The sequence below is a fragment of the Typha latifolia genome, chromosome 5 (genome assembly GCF_019914945.1).
Source record: "Typha latifolia isolate L0001 chromosome 5, TyphaL0001v2, whole genome shotgun sequence".
Lineage (NCBI taxonomy): Eukaryota > Viridiplantae > Streptophyta > Magnoliopsida > Poales > Typhaceae > Typha > Typha latifolia.
In genome coordinates, this window is record NC_133090.1 from 7,546,671 (window position 1) to 7,573,494 (window position 26,824).

General features: G+C 35.8%; 1 protein-coding gene across 1 annotated transcript; it reads right to left on the bottom strand.

Annotated features, from left to right (window-relative positions):
* Window positions 1-222: 222 nt before the first annotated feature.
* On the bottom strand, window positions 223-23,770 carry LOC140788119 (uncharacterized). The gene is made up of 4 exons (XM_073137248.1): window positions 23,466-23,770; window positions 23,250-23,362; window positions 19,203-19,372; window positions 223-907 (listed from the first exon to the last, which is right to left on the bottom strand). Exons 1-4 carry the CDS (start codon window positions 23,500-23,502, stop codon window positions 463-465), a joined length of 765 nt encoding a protein of 254 aa, XP_072993349.1. The 5' UTR covers window positions 23,503-23,770; the 3' UTR covers window positions 223-462.
* Between the last annotated feature and the right edge of the window lie 3,054 nt (window positions 23,771-26,824).

Consider the following 26,824-nt stretch of genomic DNA (forward strand, 5'->3'; position numbering starts at 1 on the left):
AATCATAACTGGCCTAAGCCCATTATTTAACTCTAAGAAAAAAAAAGGAAAAAAAAGGAGCATCCTAAGGAAACTCTTTTGACTTCCACACTATTCTCAGTTGCCTCTGATGCCATTTATTCGGTGGTAAGAAACACTTCATTTTAAGAAAAGGGTGTAACAAACTACACCTACCTACCCGAAAAATAGATAAAATTCAGGCAAAGAACTAGCTCGTAATCATAATAAGAAAGAATTATAATACAATAGAATGATGCATGTCAGGCAGCAGATAGCGTATTGGGAAAACAAAACAAGACTGATAATTCTGAGAGACAAATTTTTTGAAAAAAAAAAGATAGCTGAAATACCACTTTCACTGTATAAAATTAAACATACAAAGAATAGCTTGATGAAGGTCATATCCACTTGGTAACGAAAGCTTTACTAGATTTATTCACCCTTTTCTCTGCATTTATCATCTCAAGTCTCTTGAAGCCATTCTCGCAGCTTATGTTCTTGTTCTGATTTGAATTTATCATAGTCCACGAACATAGATGACATATCAGGTATATGCAGAGCTTCAGCAACCGTAGCTGATTCTTGGGATTGATCATCTAATAGGCGGGTTGACACAGGCACCACATCACCTTCTGTCAACGAAGTCGAAATCATACTAACACCTGGTGCCAGTGGTTGTAGATCAGCAGATGACGTTGGAGGCTCACTACTGGGGCTTTTGGGTATATCTGTTTGAGACCATCTGAAGGTAGCCGCTTTCTGCTTTGCTGAATTGAGGACAGCTGATAGATAACCTCGGCTGCTTCCTCCATCCTGCTGGTCATTTCTGATGGTATAACTTGAATCATCCCCCATACCTGATCTGCTTCTACCTACTTGAAACCCCCACCGAGGATTAAGGAGTAATCTGAAACCAAAGTATAGCTTCTCTTTAAGCACTCTAAAAGAATATTCCTAAGTTTTAGAGTCCAGCAACAAAAAATTTGGCTACGGCATAGACTACAGAGAGAATAAACTGCCGACTTGGATTTCAAAAGATAAAGCTGTTTCTCCAATGTGAATATTGCAGTTTACTAATGAGAAAATCATAAGAGTTAGGAATATTCTTTTACGTGACTAAGAAACACTAATAGAAGTTGTCTGCAAGATGGTGCCCTGGCATCAATTATACTAGAAACCATTTGATGAGAAGAATACACAAAAGATGCTCCAACTGAAAATGGGATGACCAGGATCATTTACAATTTCCCTTCGCAGTTGAATGCTACTATCAGTAAAAGTAATTATAGATGGCATTGTTGATAATTGAATAAACTTAATGAACTCATTTTCCCAAATAAACAATTTCTTTAATAAGGATAATCTATAATATGAAATCATAAGACAGCTTACAAAGAAATTATTGAAAATGTTATCTACATATGGGGAAAATAAATGGAATATCAAAACCATAAAGAGAAAGGTGAAGAATAGTACAAACATCAAGAGACAGACAGCATCTGTGATTGTGGATCAACGTAACCTGACATGGCACGAAAATTGAGATATAGAGCATTCATCTAAAGTTAATACATTGACAATTTGACATCTGTAAGAATTTGAACAAATTCAAAGTTCGGCAATTTGTTTAATTTATATAAGATCAGGCCTTGCCATCATAAAGGTTCCACAATTTTTACACACCTAATAGGCTTCTCCTAGATTGTCACAAATAACTTAGACTAAACGAATATAGAATCTGTTGTTGTCACTGATGGATGTGAGTCAAATTATCCTTGGAAGACCTTGGCTATTTGATAATGATGTGCATATTTATGATCGTTCAAATATCTGCATGTTTGAACACGAGAGTAAGAAAATCAAGATTCTTTCATCGCAGCCTAGAGGTGGTAAGATGGAAAAGAAGTCTAATCCCATCCACTCGGACAATAAAGTCAGCTTGATTAGTGCAAGAAGAATTGAACGCGAGATGAGTAAAGGAACTCCTATTATGATTCTTGCTGTTCGAGAAATTCTGAATGAGCCTAGTGAATCGATTCCTTTTGAAGCCACTGCTGTGATTGAGGAATTCTCGGATGTTTTTCCATAGGATCTCCCAGATGAATTGCCACCAATGAGAGATATTCAACATGCTATCGATTTCGTCCCGGGTGGATCTCTTCCTAACTTGCCTCATTACAGACTTAACCCAACTGAACACGCTGAACTCAAATGGCAAGTTGACGAGTTATTGAGAAAAGGCTTTCTGAGGGAAAGCCTAAGTCCTTGCGCAGTTCCCGCATTGTTAACGCCAACGAAAGATGGAACCTAGCGCATGTGCGTCGACAATCGCGCTATTAATCGAATAACGGTAAAATACCATTTCCCCATTCCTCGTTTGGATGACATGCTGGACATATGACAGGGGCCACAATCTTTTCAAAGATAGATTTAAAAAGTGGCTATCACCAAATTCGTATACGCCCTGGCAATGAATGGAAGACTGCGTTTAAAACAAAAGATGGGTTATATGAATGGACAGTTATGCCTTTTGGCTTGATTAATGCTCTGAATACTTTCATGAGAGTGATGACTCAAATATTACGACCTTTTGTGGGACAATTTTTAGTCGTATATTTTGATGACATCTTTATCTATAGTCGATCTCGGGAGCAACATATAGATCATCTTCGTCAAGTCTGCACTATCTTGAGGAGAGAGCAACTGTATGCAAACCCTAAGAAATGTACGTTTCTGACAAACAAAGTTGTTTTCTTGGGTTTCATTGTTTCATCTAAAGGAGTGTCTGCTGACCCTGATAAGGTCAAAGCTATTAAAGAATGGCCTGAACCCCGTACCATAAGAGATGTGAGAAGCTTTCATGGACTCGCTACCTTCTATCGTCGGTTCATCAAAGGGTTTAGTACTATTATGGCTTCCATAACAGAATGCCTCAAGAAAGGTGAATTTAAGTGGTCAGCAAGTGCTACTAAAGCTTTCACTGAAATCAAAAAAAAAATAGTGGAAGCCCTTGTCGTGCGACTCCCCGATTTTACTAAAGTTTTTGAGGTCACTTGTGACGCTTCTGGAGTTGGTATAGGGGGAATCGTGAGCCAAGAGGGTCATCCGATTGCCTACTTTAGTGAAAAGCTGAATGAAACTAGACAACGATATACCACTTACGATAAGGAATTTTATGCTGTGGTTTAATCTCTTCGCCACTGGAGACATTATTTGCTTCCTCAAGAATTCGTAATTTTCTCTGACCATAAAGCTTTTCGCTACCTTAACTCCTAAAAGAAGCTTAATGCTAGACACGGTAGGTGGGTCGAATTTCTCCAGGACTATACGTACACCTTGTGACACAAGTCTGGAGCAGACAACAAAGCAGCTGATGCACTGAGTCGTCGCATGATTCTTCTTTCAAAGATGAACACAGAAGTAATAGGATTTGATAAAATCAAAACTGAGTATGAATCATGTCCAGATTTTCATGAAGTTTACAATTTATTAAGCGATGGAGCGACTCAAGAAATAGATGGTTTCATCTTGCAGGATGGCTATCTATTTAAGTCTCGAAGGTTATGCATTCCCAGCACCTCGTTAAGGGAATTTTTAATTTGGGAATTGCATGCTGGGGGTTTAGCTGGACATTTTGGGCACGCAAAAACTATTGAAGCTACGGAACATCGATTTTTCTGGCCAAGCTTAAAGAGAGATGTTATGAGACTTGTCAGTCGATGTCATGCATGTCAACTCGCTAAGCAGCAAAAGCAAAATACAGGATTGTACACACCTTTACCTGTTCCTAATTGCCCCTGGCAAGATGTTATATGGACTTCGTACTTGGATTTCCAAAAACTACCCGAAAGCATGATTCCGTTCTTGTGGTGGTGGATCAATTTTCAAAGATGGCCCACTTTATACCCTGTTCCCGAACTTGACGCCTCTTAAGTTGCTAAAATCTATTTTGACGAAATCGTTAAGTTGCACGGGCTACCAAAAACTATTGTATCAAATAGGGATGTAAAATTCATTAGCTATTTTTGGAAAACCCTATGGCATAAGATGGGAACTAAGCTTCAGTACTTTCCACCGACAAACTGATGGGCAAACTGAAGTAGTCAATAGGAGCTTAGGTAACCTACTGGGAACTCTTGTCGGCGAGAATCTAAGAGACTAGGATAAAAAACTGTCAACTGCTGAATTTGCATATAATAATTCTGTTGATAGATCCATAGGTCTGAGTCCAACTGAGGTAGTATATGGTTACAAACCTAGACAACCTGTAGATCTCATTCCTATGTCCCATTATCATAGGTTGTCTGAGTCTACATCTGCATTCGCATCACATATTCATGACTTGCATAAAGAAATCAGTAACAGAATTGCTCAAAATAATACTAATTATAAAATTCGAGCTGATCTAAGAAGGAGATTCAAAGAATTTAATGTTGGAGACTTTGTGATGGTCTGAATACGTCCGGAACGGTTTCCACCTAGAACTGTCAAAAAGTTGCATGAACGAAGTGCCGGACCTTTTAAAATTCTCAAGAAAATTAATGATAATGCTTATGTTCTAGATCTCCCTATTGATTTCGGCATCAGTTCTACTTTTAATATTGAGGATCTAGTAGCTTATAAAGGTCCAGATTTTACTCCAAATAACCCACTAGATATTGAGCCTACCCATGAGCCTGTTTATGAGAGACCCTCTTTATCTCCACTTCCCAATATTCCACCTAACACAGCAGACGAAATTGATAAAATTTTAGATGATGAAATTATTTCAACTAGAGAAGGTGGATCCCAACGGTATCTAGTACGTTGGAAAGGACGGCCTACATCTGATGATACGTGGCTTAATCGTCATGATTTGGAGGTGCATCACCCTGATACCTTAGAGCAGTATGAGAGCAGCAGAGCAGCACACTCGACGGAGTCGACTTCTCTTCCACCCAGGGAGAATGATGCGGACATCACTGATAGGACGCGATGGCATGTGTACCAGCGCAGGAGGCACCAACAGTTGATGATCCCTCCTATAGGGATCTGGTTCTAATTTTTATTTATTTAGGGTGTCTTTTGTTTATTTCCTATGTAGGGTGTTTTTTGCTTAATTCCATTGTAGGTCTATATATAGACCCGTTATATTTTCTTTGGAACTTAATTAAAGTTTATATGATTTATTCTCTAGAGGATTTTGGTGTGAAACCATTTCTTAGGGTGGAGATATGAAACTCCATTCATTCCCTTCTTATTTCCCTATTTCATCTTTCTCCACCACGTTTTGCATCAATAGTAAATATCCAATGTTGCGACGGCTGTCGAAGGGTAGTGGACGACCAAGGGTGGTGGTGGACGGCCCTAAAGTATAGTGGCTACTGGTGGAGGAAGATAGCTAGGGTTTGGAAGATCGGAGTGCTTCTACGGCTATAATCTACTCTTAGAAAAATAAAAGTGATCTAACAACTACGGTAAAAGATAAGGACGAAAATAATAACTTGGCTAAACTCAAATTCATTCAATGATAATCAATTAGGACTGCACTCCACATATTTATAGAGGCTAACCCTAGATCGACTTTCATTAGGATTTGCCTTATTAGCTTATAGTAAACATAAACATGACTTAGCTAAATCAGTCTTCCTTATTTTTCTCGAAATGATTCTTTGTTCTGCCATAGATAGTCCTAATCTAGAGAAACCTTGAATACGAAAGTTGTAGATCAGGATGTGTCGATCTTCTCCAAGTGGTTTCATAATATTCGGATGACTTCTGAATATTTGCAGAATATTTTTTTAAAACTGCGCAAAAGTTAACTAAACTGAACTTAGCTAATTAAATAAACTCTAATCTACTTAGACTCTAACTAAACTACATAAGCAGAATAAATAAGATAACTAGACTTGATCTATCGAGCCCAATATCCCTATGATGTGATCCAATCTGACCCGTATCTAGGGGTGAAAACGGGTCGGATTAAGTCCGACCCGACCCGCTATCCGATCCGGATCGGATCGGATACGGATACGGATTCGGATAGCTATTTCCAAAAATATCCGGATCCGGATACGGATAGCCTTTTAAAAAAAATCTGGATCCGGATACGGATACAGGTTTAGTTGATTTTATCGGATACGGATTCAGATAACGGATATCCGTTTACCCGCTTAAGATTAAATACCCAACTAAAGTTACTAAACCCTACCTCTATCTCTCATCTACTCACCATCTCCCCCAAATCTCCATCGACCTCACTGCTACCCGCGGCGCCGCCCTCACTGCTAGCCCTCACGGCCTCATTGGCTCACCCATTTTCACCGCCTCCCTCCACCGGTCCTCCCTCGTCGGCCTCAGCTCTCCTCCACCGGCCTCACTCCACGGGTCCTCGATCCAGTCGCCTCCATCTAAAATTAGCCCACCGCCCTCACCACCATCACTGCCTCCATCTACTCACCATCTCCCCCAAATCTCCATCGCCCTCACAGCCTCATTGCTAGCCGCGGCGCCGCCTCCATCTAAGGACAAAAATCAACATCGCCCTTCCCCGTTTTCACCGCCTCCCTCCTCCAGCCCTCCCTCGTTAAACTTGGCTCTCCTCCACCGGCCTTCCCTCGTCGACCTCAACTCTCTTCCACCGGCCTCCCTCCACGGGTACTCCTCCACCGCCACCAACCCTCCCTCCACGGGTCCTCCCTCCTCCACTGCCGTCGGCCCTCCCTCCACTCCATTGGTCAGGTATATTAATGCATTCATAGCCATTTTTTACATTAACTAATTATAATAAAGTTAATGTCAAGTGTATTTGTGAGGCATTTTAAGCAAAATGTATATTATCTTTTTATCTAAAAACTATCTCTCAGTGACATCCACTGTCAGTCTGTTATAGTGTTACTAGTTTTATCAAGCTGAAGCTGAGAGAGAGTCTATCTATGATTGACTCTCTCTCAGCTTGAACGAATGAAGGTAGTGGGATAATTAGAGATGGTCAACTCTCCTCCATCAGAATCTCCTAGTCATTATTGCATGAGGAATGGAACTTCACCGTATGAAATGGGAGGCTAATAGCAATTATGCCTTATTGACATATACAGCAGTGGCTACCAAAAGAGAGGCTACAACTAAAGCACAAATATACTAATCCTATACCCATCTGTAGAGTCTTCTTAGAGATAGCCAGAAGAGATGACAGATGGAGAAGATAACTTCTCCGAGAAGCGGCTCAAGTGGCAAATTCATGCAATGTACTATATGAAAGATAAATCGGCATGTCGAGTGCCGGGAGTCGAGGAACCAGATAGATAGAGAAATTCAGAGGAATGTATGAGGATGCATTATTCTTGCAAATGACTATTGATAGTATGAGTAATAGAAAAAAGAGAGAGATAGAGAGAGAGAGAGAGAGAGATTAATTAGAGATGAAGATATGGTACTTTCGAGAAATAAAAAATGGTAGCCATTTTCAATACCCATCAGTAAACGACAGATTGCGAAATAGGATACTTAGTGTAGGTTGTGAAGAATGTAACATATAGCAAGTGGCATTAGTAAAAGGAGACTAATGTATATACTCTAAAATGGAAAGATAAACTGGAGAGTACTTATAATAGATGAGCAAATAGAATGTATAAAGGAGAACTTAATGCTGAACAATTTCTTAATGTTGAGAATTTAATTTAAAGGTGCTTAATATCTCTAAGCCCAATTCCTTGGTTTCAATCACTATTGATCTATTTGATCTCTGTTTAGGAAATACACCAACTTGCTAAAGTACTTTCGCATTTTTTTCACCTTCGGATGTGCTCTTGTGAACCAGGAACCTCACTCAATTCTACAAAAGTGTTGCAACTTTTTTCATAGTTTTATCATAGAATTTGTAGTCTAATTCCTTGAAGACATATTCTCTTATAGTAGAAGTATTACATTAATAATGACATATGTTTACATGCATGGCATTTATGTTTTACATGCTTGACTAAATTGCCTCTGTTTGCATATTTTGCAGCTAGTTTTTTTCTCTCCTCTCTTGTCTGATATTTTTGCAATTTGGTCCAAATTATTTGGAAGAATAATTAGTTTTCAAAAATTATTAGACTGGTAAGAATATTTGTATTTAATGTATTCTCTCTTTTATGCTTTGATCTTTAATGTTTTAGCTGTAATTAGTTTTAATATCCATATTTAGGAGTCAATGGCATTTATAAGTGCATCAGTTCAAGGTGACACCTCAAGTAGTGTTTTTAATGATGATAGAACAAAGAAGAAGAAGTTGACATCGGATGTCTGGAATAATTTTGAGAAAATTGAAGAGACAGAAGTAATTGATGGAAAAATAATTCGCAAGTACAAGGCAATATGTAAATATTATCGAAAGCAATTTAGTGGGGAAAGTTCTATGGGAACATCACACTTGAGGAACCATTATAAGAACAAGCATAATAGAGATAGAAAGCAAATGGTACTCAATCTCACAAAAGTTGGAGAAGATGGAATGTTAGAGTCATACAAATATAATGAAGAAATAAGTCAAAGAAAACTTATCATGGCAATAGTAATGCATGAATATCCTTTCTCTATTATAGAGCATGAGTATTTTATTGACTTTATAAAATCTCTACGGCCTGCTTTTCCAACAAAGTCACATATTACTATGAAAAAAGAGATCTTGGAACTATATATTGAGCAAAAGAGGATTTTGTATGATATGTTTACTTCACTTTCATACCGTATGAGTGCTACCATGGATCTCTGGACTTCTAGACAAAATAAAGGATATTTGTGTGTTACAATACATTTCATTGATGATGAATGGAGTATTCAAAAAAGAATCATAAATTTTATGCATTTAGAAGACATACAGGGTTGAATCTCTGTCAAGCATTTCTAAAGAATATGATTGATTGGAATATTGACATGAAACTTTTTTCATTAACTTTAGATAATGATCGAGCTAATGATGTTTGTGTTAGAGATGTGGTTACTCGGCTGAATGGACAACAAGCTTTTGTTTGTGATGGCATATTTTTTCATGTTAGATGTGCCACACATATTATTAATTTAGTTGTGCAAGATGGTTTGAAGAAAATAAAAGATGCAGTGGAGAATATTCATCATATTATTATAATTCTCAAAAATTCACCTTTGCAATGGGAGGAGTTTCTCAAAAGAGCAAGAGAATACAATTTAGATACCAATAAGTCTCTTTCAATTGATGTATCTACAAGATGGAATTCTACATATTTGATGCTTAAAGATGTTATATATTATAGCAATGCATTCAAGAGACTTTATTGTGCTGATCCAATTAAATTTGCTACATGTCCAACAAATGAGCAATGGGATAAAGCAGCAGTGTTATGCAAATGTTTGAAAACATTCCATACGATTACTGAATTGCTTTTAGGAACTTTATATCCAACAGCTAACTTATTTTTCAAAGAATTTTGTGCTATTCAGTTGCAAATTAAAGAATGGTGCAAAATTTTTGATGAACTTGTTCTTTCTATGACAACATCAATGCAAGACAAATTTGATAAATATTGGAAGCAATGCAATCTTATACTAGCAGTGGCTTCATTTTTGGATCCTCGGTACAAGATGAAACTTATGGTGTATTACTTTCCTAAAATTTATCCTCTTGGTGGTGTTAAGGAACTTGAGGAAGTTCGTGAAGTCATAAGGAATTTGTATAATGAATATGCATCCAAATTTTTTTCTCCGTCTGATCCGGATGTGAATATAAATAATAGCCAAGTGTTGCAGAGTGGTAGAGTTGATCTTGATGTTGATGAAGATTTAGAGCAATTTTTAAGTGAGGAATATCAACAACAAACTATTAAGACAAATTTGGATCAATATATTGAGGATGCCTCACTTTTATGGCAACGTAATGACAGTAAATTTGATTTATTATCTTGGTGGAAGACAGAAGGTAGTGGAAACTATCATATATTATCACGAGTTGCCCGTGATGTATTAGCAATTCCAGTCGCCACAGTTGCATCTGAATCTGCATTTAGTACAGGTGGCCGAGTAGTTGATGCTTATCGTAGTAAGTTGGATCCCAAATCAGTAGAAGCTTTAGTATGCACTCAAGATTGGATAAGATCTACAAGAAAAGGTAATGATTATAATATTCGATAGTATTTTATAAAATAGTATTGTTTACTAATCTTCGTATACTTTTTTCTTATTAGGACAAATAGCATCAATTATTCAGGATGTTGAACAATCTGAAGATGTTGATTTAAAAGGGGAGTAATCATATTGTAAGTATTTTTCACTTTATATTTTAAGTTGATTAATCTAGTTTCTTTATATTACTTTTAAGTTGGTTAATTTAGTTTCATTTATTTTGCAGATGCACTTGAAGAGAAGGATTGTTTGAATGGTTGGATGTTTTGATGTTTTGTTCCTCTAACTTTGGGATGTTGATACTTTTTAAACTTGGTTAATTTTATTTGTTGAAGTTCATGTAAACTTGTGTCAACTCTAAACTTTATTTTGATGGATATTTTAATTGCTTTTGTGGTTGATAATATGAACTTGTGTTAGGATAATTTATTTACTTTTATGGTTGACAATGTGAATTTGTGTTAGAATAATTTATTTACTTTTATAGTTGACAATGTGAACTTGTACCAGAATATTATATTTGCTTTTATGGTTGACAATGTGAACTTGCGCAACAATGTTATATTTGCTTTTATGGTTGACAATATGAACTTGTGCAAAAATATTTTATTTGCTTTTATAATTGACAAAGTTAGAATCTCATTATTGTTGTTGTTGTAATTTTTTGATCAAAGTTTAGATCATTACTTTATGCATATTATGTTTGTTTAAAGTCTATAATTTCTTTTGTTTTTTCTTTTTGCACCGTTACTATCTTTTTGCCAACGAATCAGTTCTCAAATACTTTAAGTTTTGTTCAAATTGTATTTGAATGGTTTTAGACTTGATTGATATTCGTAGTAAGTTCATATTAATTTGTTTAAAATTTGATACGTATCTGTTTAAGATCCGAAAATTTATCCGAACACTATCCGATCCGTATCCAAAAACTATCTGATCCGTATCCGAAAACCAAGGTTCCCAGTTTCGGCCGATCCCGAGTGGGATCGGTCGAAACGGATCGAGATTGGCCCTAGCCGATCCCGATCCCAGCCGAAACCAGTCGGCCGTTTCGGTCGGGATCGGTCGTTTCGGCCAATCCTGACCGAAACAGGTAGGAACGGGTCGAACCCGGGGGACATCAATAATTGATGTCCCCACCCCCCACCTGCCTCTCTCCCTTTTCTCTCTCTCTTTCTCTCTTTTCCTCTCTTTCTCTCTTTTCTTTCTTTCTCTCTTTTCTTTTTCTCTCTTTCTCACGGATCTCTTACTCTCTTTCTCACCGGTGACTGAATAGTGAGTAGATCTCCATCTCTCCAGTGATCTCGACCTCCGGCGACGTTCTCCGACGACCTCGATCTCCGACGACCTTTGGTAAGTTTTTTTTTCAGTTTTTTTTTTTTTCCATTGTGCAAGAATGCATCTCGCACTCGCAGCGGAGTCTTCTTCTTCAGCGAGACTTCTCTGGCTGGCCGCAAAGCAGAGATTATATTATATTTTAATTTTTATTTATGTTTTTTAATTGCAGAGCTAAAATATCAATGGCTCCAAAAGAGAAGTCATATGATACCGACATTGGGTGGCAATATTGCAGCACTATTGGGCAAGATAAAAGGCGCGTTAAATACAACTGGTGTGGAAAGGAAATGAGTGGTGGTGTCAGCCGTTTGAAAGAACATTTAGCTGGAAGACAAGAAAATATAGCAGCTTGCACTCAAGTGTCTTTGGAAGTTAGAAAGCAAATGTTGGCTCATTTAATTGGCAAAAAGAAGGATAAACAATCTGCACAACAAAGAGAGTCAATGATTCGTGAAGAATTGATGCATAATCTTGTACACATTGATGATGATAGCAATGAGCATAGTGAGGAGGACAGACAGATGAGGAGGGCAATGAAAGAGAGCAAAAATATGCATAGAGAAGAGGAAGAGATGAGAAGAAGCACTGGTGGTAACTTTCAGAGATCTAGATCAGTTAATATACGAGGAGAGAGAGAGAATGGGGGCGGCGGTTCTACCCATAGGACTCACGGTGTTACAAAGAGAGTCCGAAAATATTGGACCAATGGATACATATCTTCAAAAAAGGGTCGTACACGACTTCAATCAAGACAGCTCTCAAAGGAATTAAAAATGCAAAAAAACACATTGGTAAAGCTATCTCTAAATTTTTTCTTCTACAACCATATTCCTTTCAATGTAGCTGATAGCCCTTACTATCACACTATGGTGGATGCTATACAATCAGTAGGGTCTGGTGTTCCCCCTCCTAGTTCAAATGATATTGCTACTAAATATCTTGACTTAGAGGTAGATGAACTTTATACTTATATTAAGACATTTAAACGGTATTGGGATGAATTTGGTTGTACACTGATGTGTGATGGGTGGAGTACACAAAACAGAAGAAATATAATTAATTTCTTAGTGTACTCTGACATGGGGACAATATTTTTGAAGTCTGTGGATGCTACTGCTCATTTCAAAAATGCAGATTATATTTGTCAGTTGATGGATGAGATGGTACAAGAAATCGGTGAAAAAAGTGTAGTCCAAGTGGTTACTGATAATGAGGCAAATTATAAAGCTGCTGAAAATTTACTGATGATTAAAAGACCTCATTTATATTGGACACCATGTGCTGCACATTGTATTGATCTGATGTTAGAGGATATTGCAAAAAAGCTTGAAATTGACATGGTCATATGTGAAGGTCGAGGGTTAATAAATTTTATATATAACCATGGTTGGGTTCTTAATTTACTCAAGCAAATGACTAGTGGTAGGGAGATCATCAGACCCGGCGTCACTAAATTTGCCACTCACTTTTTAGCCTTGGAGAGCATCATGCGCTACAAGGATGATATTATGCCGATGTTTACATCACAGGAGTGGTCTATGAAAATTAAGAATATGAAACCTAAAAGTAAATCTTTAGGTGAAACTTTAAAAAATATGGCTCTTGGAAATACATTTTGAGATAATATTACAATTGCCACCGCAGTATTTGAGCCTCTTGTCAAAAGTATTAAGACTTGTAGAAAGTGATGACAAGTCTGAGATGGGTTTCTTATATGAGGCAATGGACATAGCTAAAGAATTAATAAAAAAAAAATATGGGCCAAAGTTATAGGAAGTGGTGGAAAATGATTGATTCTAGATAGAACAAACAACTACATAGAGATATACACGCTGCTGGTAAGCATGCTTTTAAGTTTTAAATTTTAATTTACTTTTATTTATGAATATTTAAAAATTTGAATGCTTACAAATTTTAAATTTCTACAGGGTATTTTCTTAATCCAAGATTTCAATTCTCTAAAAATATCAATAATGATAGTGAAGTCTTGTTGAGGGTTAGAAAGGTAATCAGCAAGCTTGAGCCCGATATTCATAAACAAATCTTGTGCGATAAAGAAGTGAGTTATGATTCAATTAAATAATTTTATTATTATTTGTTTCAAGTTTTAACTTTCAATATAATCAATAAGCTAATAATATATTTCTGATTTCAGATGGAGAGATATAGATTGAGAACTAGGCAATTCAGTACTGTTAAAGTTGCTGCAGCTATATCTCATAACACTCCAGCTGAATGGTGGTCAATTTATGGATGGGAGGAGGCACCAAATTTGACACCAATAGCAAAGAAGATTTTAAGTCAAACTGTCTTCATCACAGTGTGAAAGAAATTGGACTACTTTTTCCTTAATCCACACAAAAACACGCAACCGATTGACAATGGAAAGATTGAAGTTAATTTTTTATCATTATAATATGAGATTGAAGGAGAGAAATTTAAGAAGAAAGGCAGAAAATGAACAACTGATTGATTTAAATCATGTTTTTGATGAAGAAGACCCCTTGACTTCATGGATCAGAGAAATAGAGGACAGGTTATTAAATGACAGAGATAACCCATGATTAGATGAAATATTGGGAGAGACCACGACGAGGGAAGAGGCTGGTACGAGTCATTCAGCAGCGAGAGATAGTATACCTACTAGTACTAGTCATAGTCCTGATGAAACATATGGTGGTGAGATCGTTCCATCTACATTTGTTGAGGAAAGTCAAGGAGGCATAAGGAGTGAAGACAGAGAAACTAAGGATATATATACATATCAGCGATGTCGTCATGAGATGCATTTTGGTTCCTATGATTATAGTACATCGAGTATTTATTGTTTGGAGCCATCACAAGATCCATATGCTAGTTATTATCCTTAGTATTATCAGGCACAAGATCCAAATGCTGGTTATTATCATCCTCAAACGCAAGTCACACAACAAGATCCATACAATATGACTAGTATGATGGAATCACTTTTTGGAGCATTAGGTCCCAGACATCAATATTTACAAACTTATGGTGATTATGATGATGAAGACTATAGAAATTTACGAGAACCAACTCGGTATTCAACAAAATTTTAAATTTTGAGTAAGTTAATACATTTTTTTTAAGTTTTTAGACTTCATATGTGAGTAATTTTTGTTTTCTTATTTTTTTTCATTTTTTCTAAATTTTTCTGCATTTTTAAATAATATTTAGAATTTTATATAATTAAAAAATAGTCTGATCTGATACGAACGGCCGATACGTATCGTTTTTCTGGACGGTCGATACCGATCCCGATCCCGATACTGGGAACCTTGGTATATACATCCTCAATTTCTCTGTCTTTAATCCTTATGCCTCTTTAACTTTTCTCAACAAATGTAGATGGGACGATCTCACTACTAGGTGTATCATCAGGATTATGACTAGTACTGATAAGTATACTATCTCTCGCTGCTAAATGACTCGTACCAGCCTCCTCGTCGTGGTCTCCCCCAATATCTCATCTAACCATGGGTTATCTCTGTCATCTAATTACCTATCCTCTATTTCTCTGATCTATGAAGTTAAAGAGTCTTCTTCATCAAAAACATGATTTAAATCAATCAGTTGTTCATTTTCTATCTTTCTTCTTAAATTTATCTCCCTCAATTTCATACTATAATGACAAAAAACTAACTTCTCTAATCTTTTTATTATCAATCGGTTGCATGTTTTTGTGTAAATTAAGAAAATTTTAGTTCAAATTTTTTCACACTATGAAAAAAACACAGTTTGACTTAAAATCTTGTTTGCTATTGGCGTCAAATTTGGTGCCTCCTATCCATAAATTGACCACCATTCAGCTAGAGTGTTATGAGATATAGCTGCAGCAAATTTAGCAGTACTAAATTGCCCAGCTCTCAATCTATATCTCTCCATCTGAAATCAAAAATATATTATTGCATACTGATTATATTGAAAGTTAAAACTTAAAACAAATAATAATAAAATTATTTAATTAAATCATAACTCACTTCTTTATCGCAAAATATTTGTTTATGAATATCGGGCTCAAGCCTGCTAATTACCTTCCTAGCTCACAATAAGACTTCACTATCATTATTGACATTTGTAGAGAATTGAAATCTTAGATTAAAAAAATACCCTATAAAATTTTAAAATTTATAACCATTCAAATTTTTAAATATTCATAAATAAAAGTAAATTAGTAAATTAAAACTTAAAACTTAAAAGCATGCCTACCAGCAGCGTGTATATCTCTATGTAGTTGTCTGTTCCATCTAAAATTAATCATCTTCCACCACTTCCTATAACTTTGGCCCACATTTTTTTTTATTGATTCTTTTGCTATGTTCATTGCCTCATATAACAAACCTATCTCAGACTTGTCATCACTGTCTATAAATCGTAATGCTTTGACAAGAGGCCCAAATACTGTGATGTAAACATCCGCATAATATTATCTTTGTAGCATATGATGCTCTCCAAGGCTAAAAAATGAGTGACAAATCTAATGACGCCGGGTCTGATGATCTCCCTATCACTAGTTATCTGCCTAAGTAAATTAAGAACCCAACCATGGTTATATATAAAATTTGTCAACCTCTAACCTTCATGTATCACCATGTCAATTTCAGGCTCTTTTATAATATCCCTTAATATTAGATCAATACAATGTACAGTACATGCCGTCCAATATAAATGAGGTTTTTTTATCATAAGTAAATTTTCAGCAGCTTTATAATTTGCCCTATTATCAGTAACCACTTGGACTACTCTTTTTCTACCGATTTCTTGTACCACCTCATCCATCAACTAACAAATATGATCTGCATTTTTAAAATAAGCAATAGCATCCACAGACTTCAAAATTATTGTCCCTATGCCCGAGTACACTAAGAAAATTATATTTCTTCTATTTTGTGTACTCCACCCATCACATATTAGTGTACAACCAAATTCATCCCAATACCATTTAAATGTCTCAATGTAAGTACGAAGTTCATCTACCTCTGAATCAAGATATTTAATAGCAATATCATTTGAACTAGAAGGCGGAACACCAGGCTCTACTAATTGTATAGCATCCACCATAGTGTGATAATAAGGATTATCGATTACATTGAAAGGAATATGGTTGTAATAGAAAAATTTAGAGATAGCCCTACCAATATATTTGTTTGCATTTTTAATTCCTTTGAGAACTGTCTTGATGGAAGTCTATTTATAACCTCTTTTTTTTCTTAAGATATGTATCCAATGGTTCAATATTTCCACTCTGCTGTTACACCAGGAGTCTTAGGAGTAGAACTGCTACCCCCATATTCTCTCTCCCTGTAACTAATCTAGATCTCTGAAAGTTACCACCAATGCTTCTTTTTATCTCTTCATCTCTTCTATGTATATTTCTGCTCTCTTTCATTGCCCTCCTCATCCTCCCCACTCTGTTCACTGCTATCATCATCAATGTATACAGGATTATGCATCAATTCTTTATGAACTATTGACTTTCTCTGTTGTGTAGATTGTTTATCCTTTTTTTTGTAATTAGATGAGCCAACATCTACTTTCTAACTTCCAAGGACACTTGAGTGGAAGCTGCTACATTTTCTTGCCTTCTAGCTAAATGTTCTTTCAAATGGCTGATACCACCACTCACTTCATTTCCACATTACATTTAATACGTTTTTTATCTTGCCCAATAGTGCTACAATGTTGCCACCCAATGTCGGTATCATATGACTTCTCTTTTGGAGTCATTGATATTTTAACTCTGTAACTAAAAAACATAAACAAAAATTAAAATAAAATATAAAATAATTTAAAATTTATGAAAATAAAAGTATAAAACCCTCTCAATTTTTTTCCTATTTTTTTTTACTTCCTTTCAGTTTCCACCCCTCAGCCTCTTAAGTTCTCAGCAGTAGCAGGTGCTGCTATTGCTCAGGTGCTACTGCTGAGCAACAGCAGTGGTGCGCAGCAGCAGCACCCTGCTACTGGTGCTGCTACTGGTGCAGCTGCTGCATCACCACAGCAGCAGGTGTGTAATTAAAAAAAATAAGAAAGAAAGAAATTAGAAACTAAAGAAAAAAACTCACCCGAGGTCGCCGGAGGTCGAGGTCATCAGATCTTCATCGGAGAACGTCGCCGTAGGTCGAGGTCACCGGAGATCTACTTAGTCGCCAGTGAGAAAGAGAGAAAGAAAGAAAAGAGAGAAAGAGAGAAAGAAAGAAAAGAAAAAAGAGAAAGAGAGAAAGAAAGAAAAGAAAAAAGAGCGAGAGAGAGAAAAGGGAGAAAGAGAGGTGGGTGAGTGGGGGGACATCGGATCCTTTCCATTTGAAGATCTTAGGAAAAAGCTAGATAGCTAATCATCATTATCATTACATAATGATGATCCTTATAATTAAGGTTCGAAAACTCGAGATTGGGATAAGCCATCTAAAAAAACTATACATATTGGTCGTCTAGATCGGATCAAACTATTTGTTAATTACATAAAATTCTAAATATTATTTTAAAATATAAGTAAATTTCTAAAAATTTAGAAAAAATGACAAGATATTAGAGAGAGAATGGAAGAACCAAAAACAAAAAAACAAAAAAAAATCTGTCGCAGTGAAAAAGAGAGAGAATGGAATAATCAAAAAGAAAAATATTTTGCTGAAATGAATAAGAAGAGAGAAAAAGAGACTGAGCGAGAGAGTGTAGAAGAACCAAAAATATAAAAAATCTGCCGCATTGAAGAAGAAGACAGGAGAGTGGAAGAACCAAAAAGATAAAAAAAAAGATATGCTACAGTGATGAAGAAAAAGAGAGTTGAAGAACCGAAAAAAGGATCAGCCACAGTGAAGAATAAAAAGGAGGGGAGAGAGAGAGAGTGGAAGAACCGAAAATAAATAAAAAATTGTCGCAGTGAAAAGAGAGGAAAAATATAAAAAAAAACTGTGTTGTCATAAATTTTGTCGCTGGAGTTGAATCTGCGCCGCCGAAGTTTGCTAGAGCTAGATCTCTACATCGAGAAGCAATGGCTATGGTACAAACAAAAAGATAGAGAAAAAGTGAGAGAGAAAGGAGGAAGAACACGAAAATGGGGGCATCAATTAAAGTCCCCGAGGGTTGCATCTGGGTCAAATATGTTCCCTGTCAACCAGAACCAGCCGATCCCAATCTAAATCTGAATTGGGATCGACCAATTTTTCGATCCATGCTTATAATCCCATGCCAAGAAAGGTTCCCAGAAAATAAAAATGAATCCTTACTACATCCATTAAATTTCCTTTTTGTTTAAATAAAATAGATACAAATAATAGTTGACAAATATAGGTATTTGCTAATGGATACATTAAGATGAACAAATTGAGATGTCCAAGTATTTATGTTGCAAAATCCATTCAACAAAAGAAGAATTCGACAAGATGGGCCAGGACAGAAGAAGAGTGCTTTGCAACTTCCAAAATAATTCCACAACAAAATTATGCACTGGATAGTAAAGAGAAAATATTCTGATTCAATAAATGAAATAGAATGAGACCCTAAAATTCTTGATTCTCAGTGAGACTTAAAAAAACAAAAATAGGAAATCCTTATAGAAAAAATTCATGATCCATTGAAGATGCTAATATGATGGCAGAAGGTCTTGGCAGTATAGTAATAATAGCGGTACAACATTTAGATGTATTATAACGGAGGCACATATCTAAGTAAACAAGAAAATGTAATATAAATAACAATTTAGTTCTTGGGATAGATAATAGCAAACTTACCCTCTCTTTGGTTGGGATGTTGAAATGAGAAGAAGAGACTCATTGATGTCCTTAATCATCTCATCAGCAATAGGAAGCCCGTACTCAGCCATTGACCTCACTGAACAAATTGAATCCTCTATATCTTCCGTATGCAAGGTTACTTCATGAATCTTGTCTGCAAACTTATCCTAGAAACGAAATTGATTTGTCTTATTTTTACTACAATAGGGGAGAGAAGAAATTTGAAAATCATTCAATTTAATAAATTATAGCACAAGAAGGACCCGACGAGATCTCATACTTGCAAAATAAAAGAACAAAGTGAATTGCTAGATCAACAAGTTAGTAATACAAGGAGAAAAATGCAAAAAGAAAGAAAGCAGAATACATAAACTAGCAAGTTGAATTAGTAGGTGTAAAACCTATGTTGTATACTTGACTTAAAAAGTAAAAACTAATTAAAGACAAAAAGATTCTACAGTCAACATGATTATAATCATATAAACAAAAGAGCATAACATCGTAGAATGGTCGCATAGTATAAATGCAATGGGAATAGACCCATAATATATGATGCATTGTAGAATGGTAGCATGGTATATATCCAATGGGAATGGATCCATAATACATGATGCATTGGATGATAATGATGAATGAAAATTTGAAAAGCAATAACTCCACAGATTTATGGGAAAAAGAAAGACACATTAACATTATTTTTTACTAACTTTCATATGAAAGTAAAATAATTCATGGACATATTGACACCATCAAGATAATTCCATTAGATACACAGATGTCAAAGGATGCCCACAACCACAAATCCACCTAGGCTTCAACAAGAAGGAAATCCTATATTGAAATGGTATCCTTTTCCTGAAAAGAATAAATTGTTTATATTTCCAATATCTCACTTTCTTAATCATGCTAGAAATCAGCATGATCTTCTTCTGTCTAGTAGAAGTCCAACAGGGTATCTAATTCAGAATATAGCAGGCAACATCCACCCACCTCCAAACCCGCTTTGATTGCATAGACAATGTACAACGTCCTATTTCAGGAACTTCAGGTCTACATAAAAATAAACAATTAAAATAGCATAGAATAAGTAATAGGTCTTAGAAATTCCTCTGCTACTTATCTATTCTCTTTCTATTGTAATCAGAAGAAATGGTTAATGCTGATATATTCTAACATTATACATAGAAAAAATATCAGACTGGATTGCTTATTGCTTCCAGCATACAAAAAGAACATGTAGTTCTCAAAATAAATTATACTACAGAACGAATTTCAAGTAAACAATTGTTCTCTTCCACTGACCTAGGAATAAAAAAAAGCACCAAGCTACTATTTCATTTTCTTTCATTTCCTTTTTATTTGTCTTCTCCATTTACCTTGAAAAGCAGAAGCCTAAGCTTAGATCTCATATAACAAAAATAATTGTTTTTAAGGATTTTTGCAAGTATACGCCTCAAAAGTTTCTTATTTGTATGCATACCTTTTAAATTCGTATATTTGTAAAAATACTAAGGTTCCAAAACTCAGTATCGGGATCAGGATGGGCCATCCGAAAAAAAAATATGTATCGGATGTATCGGCCGCCCGTATCGGATTAAACTATTTTTTAATCATATAAATTCTAAATATTATTTAAAAATACAGAAAAATTTCTAAAAATTTAGAAAAATAATAAAAAAATTATTATTATTTACATGTAAAGTCTAAAAACTAAAAATTACAGTAACTTATTTAAAACTTTAATGAATACCGAGTTAGTTCTTCCTTCTCTTAACTTTTTCTCCTTTTCTTTATTACTACTAAGGCAAATTTTTTTTTTAATTTTCTTTTCTTTCTTCTCTCTACCTTCTCTCTCCCTTATTGCCACAAGACAAATTTTTTTTTTATTTCTTCTCTCTCCCTCCTCTGTCTCTCTCTCTCTCTCTTTCTCTCTCAATCTCTCTTTTCCTCTCTTACTATTGCAAGGTAATTTTTTTCTCTGATTTTTTTTTTCATTTCTTCTCTCTCCCTTCTCTTTCCTCTCTCTATCTCTCTCTCACTCTCCACTCTCTCTTTCATCTATCTATCTCATTCTTTGTTACTACAGCAGATTTTTTTGTTGCAGTAATAGAGATTGAAGGAAAGAGACAGACAGACAGAGAAAGAGATTGGAGAAAAGAAAGAGAGGAAGAAGAAGAGAGAGGGAGATGATAGAGGGAGAGACTAGAGAGAAATGAGATATGGGGCACTAGTAAGAAAAGAAATGAAAAAATAGAGAGAAAAGAGAGAGGGAGTGAGAGAAGAGAGAGGGAGAGCCCGTATTAGGCGGGATCGACCGATAAGGCCAATCCCAACTTGATACGGATCGGGTATCAACTGGATTCCTGGCCGAAACCAATCATGGATCGGAATTGGCTGAAACTTAGAACCATGGTAAATACCTTTCAAACTCTATTGTTTTTCCATGGATGCCCTTCTTGTTACTTTTTGATAATTATATGTTAAAATCTGAACATTTAATAGATCAAATGGAAAATATGCCCTTACTTGAGTCTTTGAGAGTAATGTATGCAAAATAGAATAAGGGTATTTCTGTTTTTTTATTGTTAAATGGATCAAAATCTAATTTTTGGTTAACTGTTACACAAGAGTTTTAAGGAGTATCATACAAATATTAAGTTTTTGAGGGGTATGCATATAAGTATCAGTTTTACAGCTATATACACATAAATAATGGACTTAGAAGGGTATACATGTAAAAAAAACTCACTTTTTTATGTCATCTACTCAAGGAATGAAGTAGATTGACCTGATGAACGGTCAGATGCAGTCCAAAAAGATTTTAAGGTAAGTAACTCAAATGGACGGTGAGATGCAATCACACAATTAAAATAGATCTTCTCCAAGTAAGAAGGTGTTTGGTTATTAGAAAGTGAAAGAAGAAAGTAGTTACTTTTAATAACTTTTTTACTTTGATGTTTTGTTGCAAAAAATAAATTAAAGAAGTGACTTCCTTACCTATCAAAATTAGCTTCACCTTTTCTTTTCAATTTCCTTTTTTGAGTAGAAAGAGTCATCTCACTGAAGTATAATCACTTTATTAAACTCCACTTTCTAGCAAGTAGCAACCAAACACACCCTAACTCAAATGAGGGATAACTCCGGCAATCCAAATAGATCTAGACTAAATTGATTCAAATTTCAAATGAATGTCTAAAAACAATCCATGTTGTTCAAAAGAACATAAAACCCAAATGATGTCAGATCCAACCCAATTCAGCCTAGACCTATATGTTTCAACTTAACACCTAAACCTAGTTCAAATTAGTCTAGATCAAATAACACAAATCAATGTCAGATGCATTCTACATAATTCTTTTTCAAGGTATCCAAAATGAATGTCAATTAGGCAATCTTCACAATAGATGATGTTGCCTCATATACAGTTCCAAAGTTAAAGATCAAGTAAACTGAGGAAGTCATATTAAAAAAATTAAACTAACAACATAACCCCAGTATAATCTGGGATATTTCTAAAAAGACAAAGCCGAACAGGAATCAAAAATTGCTTAGATGGATAATATTTAGCTTTTAGCATTGTGACATCATTTATGATGCAACAGACAATATACCCCCAATTTTCACATAACACTATCTGTGCAACTTAACAAAATATATTTTTCATTACGTAGCAAATTTTTATTTCAGTTATACAAATAGGAGGTTCAGTGGATACGAAAGGATTGAAAATAAAGTTTTGATATGTATGAAGCTACAAAATAAGAAACATTGATCATGTACGCATTTCATACCATAGCCATTTATGTAACTGAGATTTCTATCAATCTACGATTAGACTTTACCAAAATGAGCGCAAACAAGATGGGTAGATAAAATTATCTGTGCTCTCCTTTAAATCTACGCTTTTCACAACTAAAGTGTCCGAAGAAACACAAGTTTTAATCTTCTAAGAAGAAATACCAACCGATCTCTCCACTTTGTACCACGGAAATAAAAGAACCATGGAATCCTTGATGATTCCAAGAAGCAAGAGAAGAGAATTACCGTGACATTGAGGAGGTGAGGCGCGGAAGCTTGGACGTGCTGCTGGACGAAGAACAACCCCACGGAGGGCTCGTTCGCCAGATACTTTATCATCTCATTCACTCCTTCCTCCACTAAAAAAAGTTTCCAAAAATAACGAAACGCTAAAAACGCAAAGATCGATTAAGATGACGAGAGAAAGAAGGGATCGAGGAATGTGTGGGGGTCGGACTATACCGCTCAAGAAGCCACCGGCAGTAGACAAAGCTTCCATCTCGACGGGGAAGAGCAGGAGGTCATCACGGCGAAAAGTGGATTAAGAGAACCGGGGGAGAAGGGAAAAGGCTTAAGGCTTAAAAAAACGTGGGAAGATTATTATAAAAAAAAAAAAAAAAAAAGAGGTCAGACGTCGAGCAGCGTGTGGAACAGGACTCGAACGAAATAATCACGAAAGAACGAGCGGAGAGATGATCGGACAGGCGTTTGCAGTGGCAACGAGGCATCCGATTGCTTGCGGGGTATGAATTATGATGATCATCGATAAGCGATGGGTCGCGTTCGAGCCAACCTTCTGGGCTGGGTCGGGCCCCTCCATGGCCTTTTTTGGATAGGTTGGATTTGGGCCGGGCTGGAAAATGGAACTCCATTTGTGCGGCTGTTACCGCTGCAACCTTTGCTATGTAACTACACGAAGGGTATCAAAATAAATGAGCGGCTCCAGCTCAAGCTTCGCCCGTGTGAAGCTTAGGCTCGACTCAGAAAATTATATATATTATAAGGCTTGATCGGCTTGGTTCTATAGGCTCATTTTAAGGCTTGGCAGCTTGATCAAATTCAGCTTGAGTAATAGGCTCATTTTAAGGCTTAGCAGCTTGGCCTCGATCAAATTCAGCTTGAATAATAGGCTCAGTTTGGCTCGGCTTAAAAATAGCTTAGTTATATGCTTGGCTTGGCTCATACTACCTCGATTTTAGTTCAATTTGAAAATAGGGTCAATTCAGTTTGAGCTCTGCTCGACTTAAGTGAAGTTAAGTCTTAAAAAAATTAGGCTCGAAATTAATTTCAAATTCGCCTAGGCTCAACTCATTTACATCCCTAGCTAAGCGATAAAATATTTCCAAAAGTATAGCACTATTCAAATTATTTCCAAAGCTACAACTTTTGCTAGTTCAGCATCACGTGAGAAATCACTATCTTAGACAGTGATTCATAGTAATTTTATCAATACATCGATATCTTAGAAAATTATTATTTTCTATATAAAGGATGTTAGGAAAAGTGATTTATAAAACTCTATCTAGAAAGGACGATTTATAAATCTGAAACAAAGATTTATATTGTATACTAGAAAATTATTTTCTGCTAATTAAATCGCTTTCCCAAAACACGACTTACATAATGCTCTCTAGAATAGGGTTTTAACTAATTAAAATACTTTCATTGATAATGAAACACCCGCCACCAAATATATGTGCCTCCCATGTGAGTGGAACCCATGTGATTTTCGCATGACCTGTTGGTCAAGTTTCTACACAATAATAAGATAACGACCTCACATTTCTACAAATAATACAATAAAAAAAAACTCAAAATACCACAGGTCGTAAGAAGCCCCAAAATACATATCCATACAACTTAAATAGGGTAAATACCTGCGTACCACAGTGAAATAGATAAAAGAGACTATGAACAACTTTTCACTAGCTCCTTACAAACTCGGGGTCATCAACTAATCTAAAAATATTTCCACTGAAGGTAATGAGCACAAAGCCCAGCAAGTATACCTCTACAATCTAAAAGTAGTGTAAGAAATGATGTCACAAAATATGCATGTGTAGCAACATGATCATAATAATGCATCCATGCAACATGTCTATCATGCCCATATCTACAACTCACATATAATAATAAGGGAATACATGATATGCATCGTTTAAACTATCAAATCTTTGCTCTCATGCTGCCAGAGAGCCATAGCTATAAATTATCATGATATACTCATTGAGCTATCCACCACATCATAAACACATGCTCACCAATCATCTTATACATGAGGAGGGATAGACATCTAGTGGTACTATCGCCCATACATGTTTGGCGACGCTGCATATGACTGGTTGTCTGTGGCCAACAGACTAAGGACCCGAGTCGTAAGCCCATATCTCCCTCTCTACAATCATCGCCACTTGTAGCGGGATAGTCAAAAGCACTCAGCTCATCAGTGGACGCTCTAAATTATAGTTTCATATCACCAATATCTAATCTCTGACAAGGCAATGTAATCGCTTGAATGCCACTCAAGCTAACGACCTCAGGCAAAAACTATTTATCTCATAGGCACCATACAATGAACTCTACTGTTAACTCCGAGTTGAGTTAGTGAAGGGCACTGCCTAGTCCGGACTTAACTATGTGGTAATACATGCAAGTGGTGCAATGATAACATCATCGATCATATGACATGTACATCAAAGTTATCATACTCAAGTATGCACCAACAACCCGTAAATAACTATGAAGTAATAAAGTAAATATGATAACATTGACCAATAAATAAATTATTTGCACACATGTGATTTGTATATCATGAATTCATAAAATCAACATCACATCAATGTTACACTATTCTTAGATTACGAAGGATTTACTTGCCTGACAAGTTTCCAAGTTAATCAACTTCAACCGCACCACGAATCATCCTTGTATAGCATGGAGTCCACCTTGATAATGAAAGTAATGAAAACATGAGCATAACAATTCTACCACTAATTAATTAAATAACCCTACTGACATCCGATATAGGTTTGAGTAGGTTTATCAAAAATCTTTACCTTTATTAATCCAATAGAGTGGGTATATTAATTATGACGGTCTGACGCACCAATAACAGTTATTAATATAATTCTCATCATATTTACCGTTCGACTAGTTACTATCGATTCGAAGTAAATAAAATATACCACATTGGGTTAATTTACTCTATTTAATATAGCCGCACATCTAATATAGTTATCAAACTCCAATTAGAGATAAATTCCCATTAAAGCAATTCGTAGTGGTACTCTAATTTATTAATATTAATTTATGTCAATTACTATATCTAACAATACTATTCCTTATCAATAATTAATATTAAGGATCAAATTTGCCAACAATAATTAAATAACATGACCAAAGTAATTTAAAATAATTAGGGAGTAATTACTTTACTTGGGCTAACTCAAAGCCTAAGAGTCCAACACAAGCCCATCAGATTGGGCCCAAGACCCTAAATGAACTAACCTTGTAATGCCTAAAAGCCTCTTGGGCTAGGCCGCAGCCCGACCCACCAACTTGGGATGGACTGCTTGTGTAACAACCTGCCTAAAAAAAACTTTTTTAAGAATAAAATAAAATAAAATGTTTTTGGGCATGACGTGGCTGGCCTCGTGCCCATGCAAGCTACGGGCCCCGGCGCCACCTCCCTCCACCGCTTCTCTTTCTCCCTATATATATATATATATATATATCTCTCTCGCCGAGGCCGACTTACCGCCGCCGTCGTCGGAGCTTCCCTTCCCACCGCCTCTCTCTCTCCATCTTTTTCTTCTCCCCAC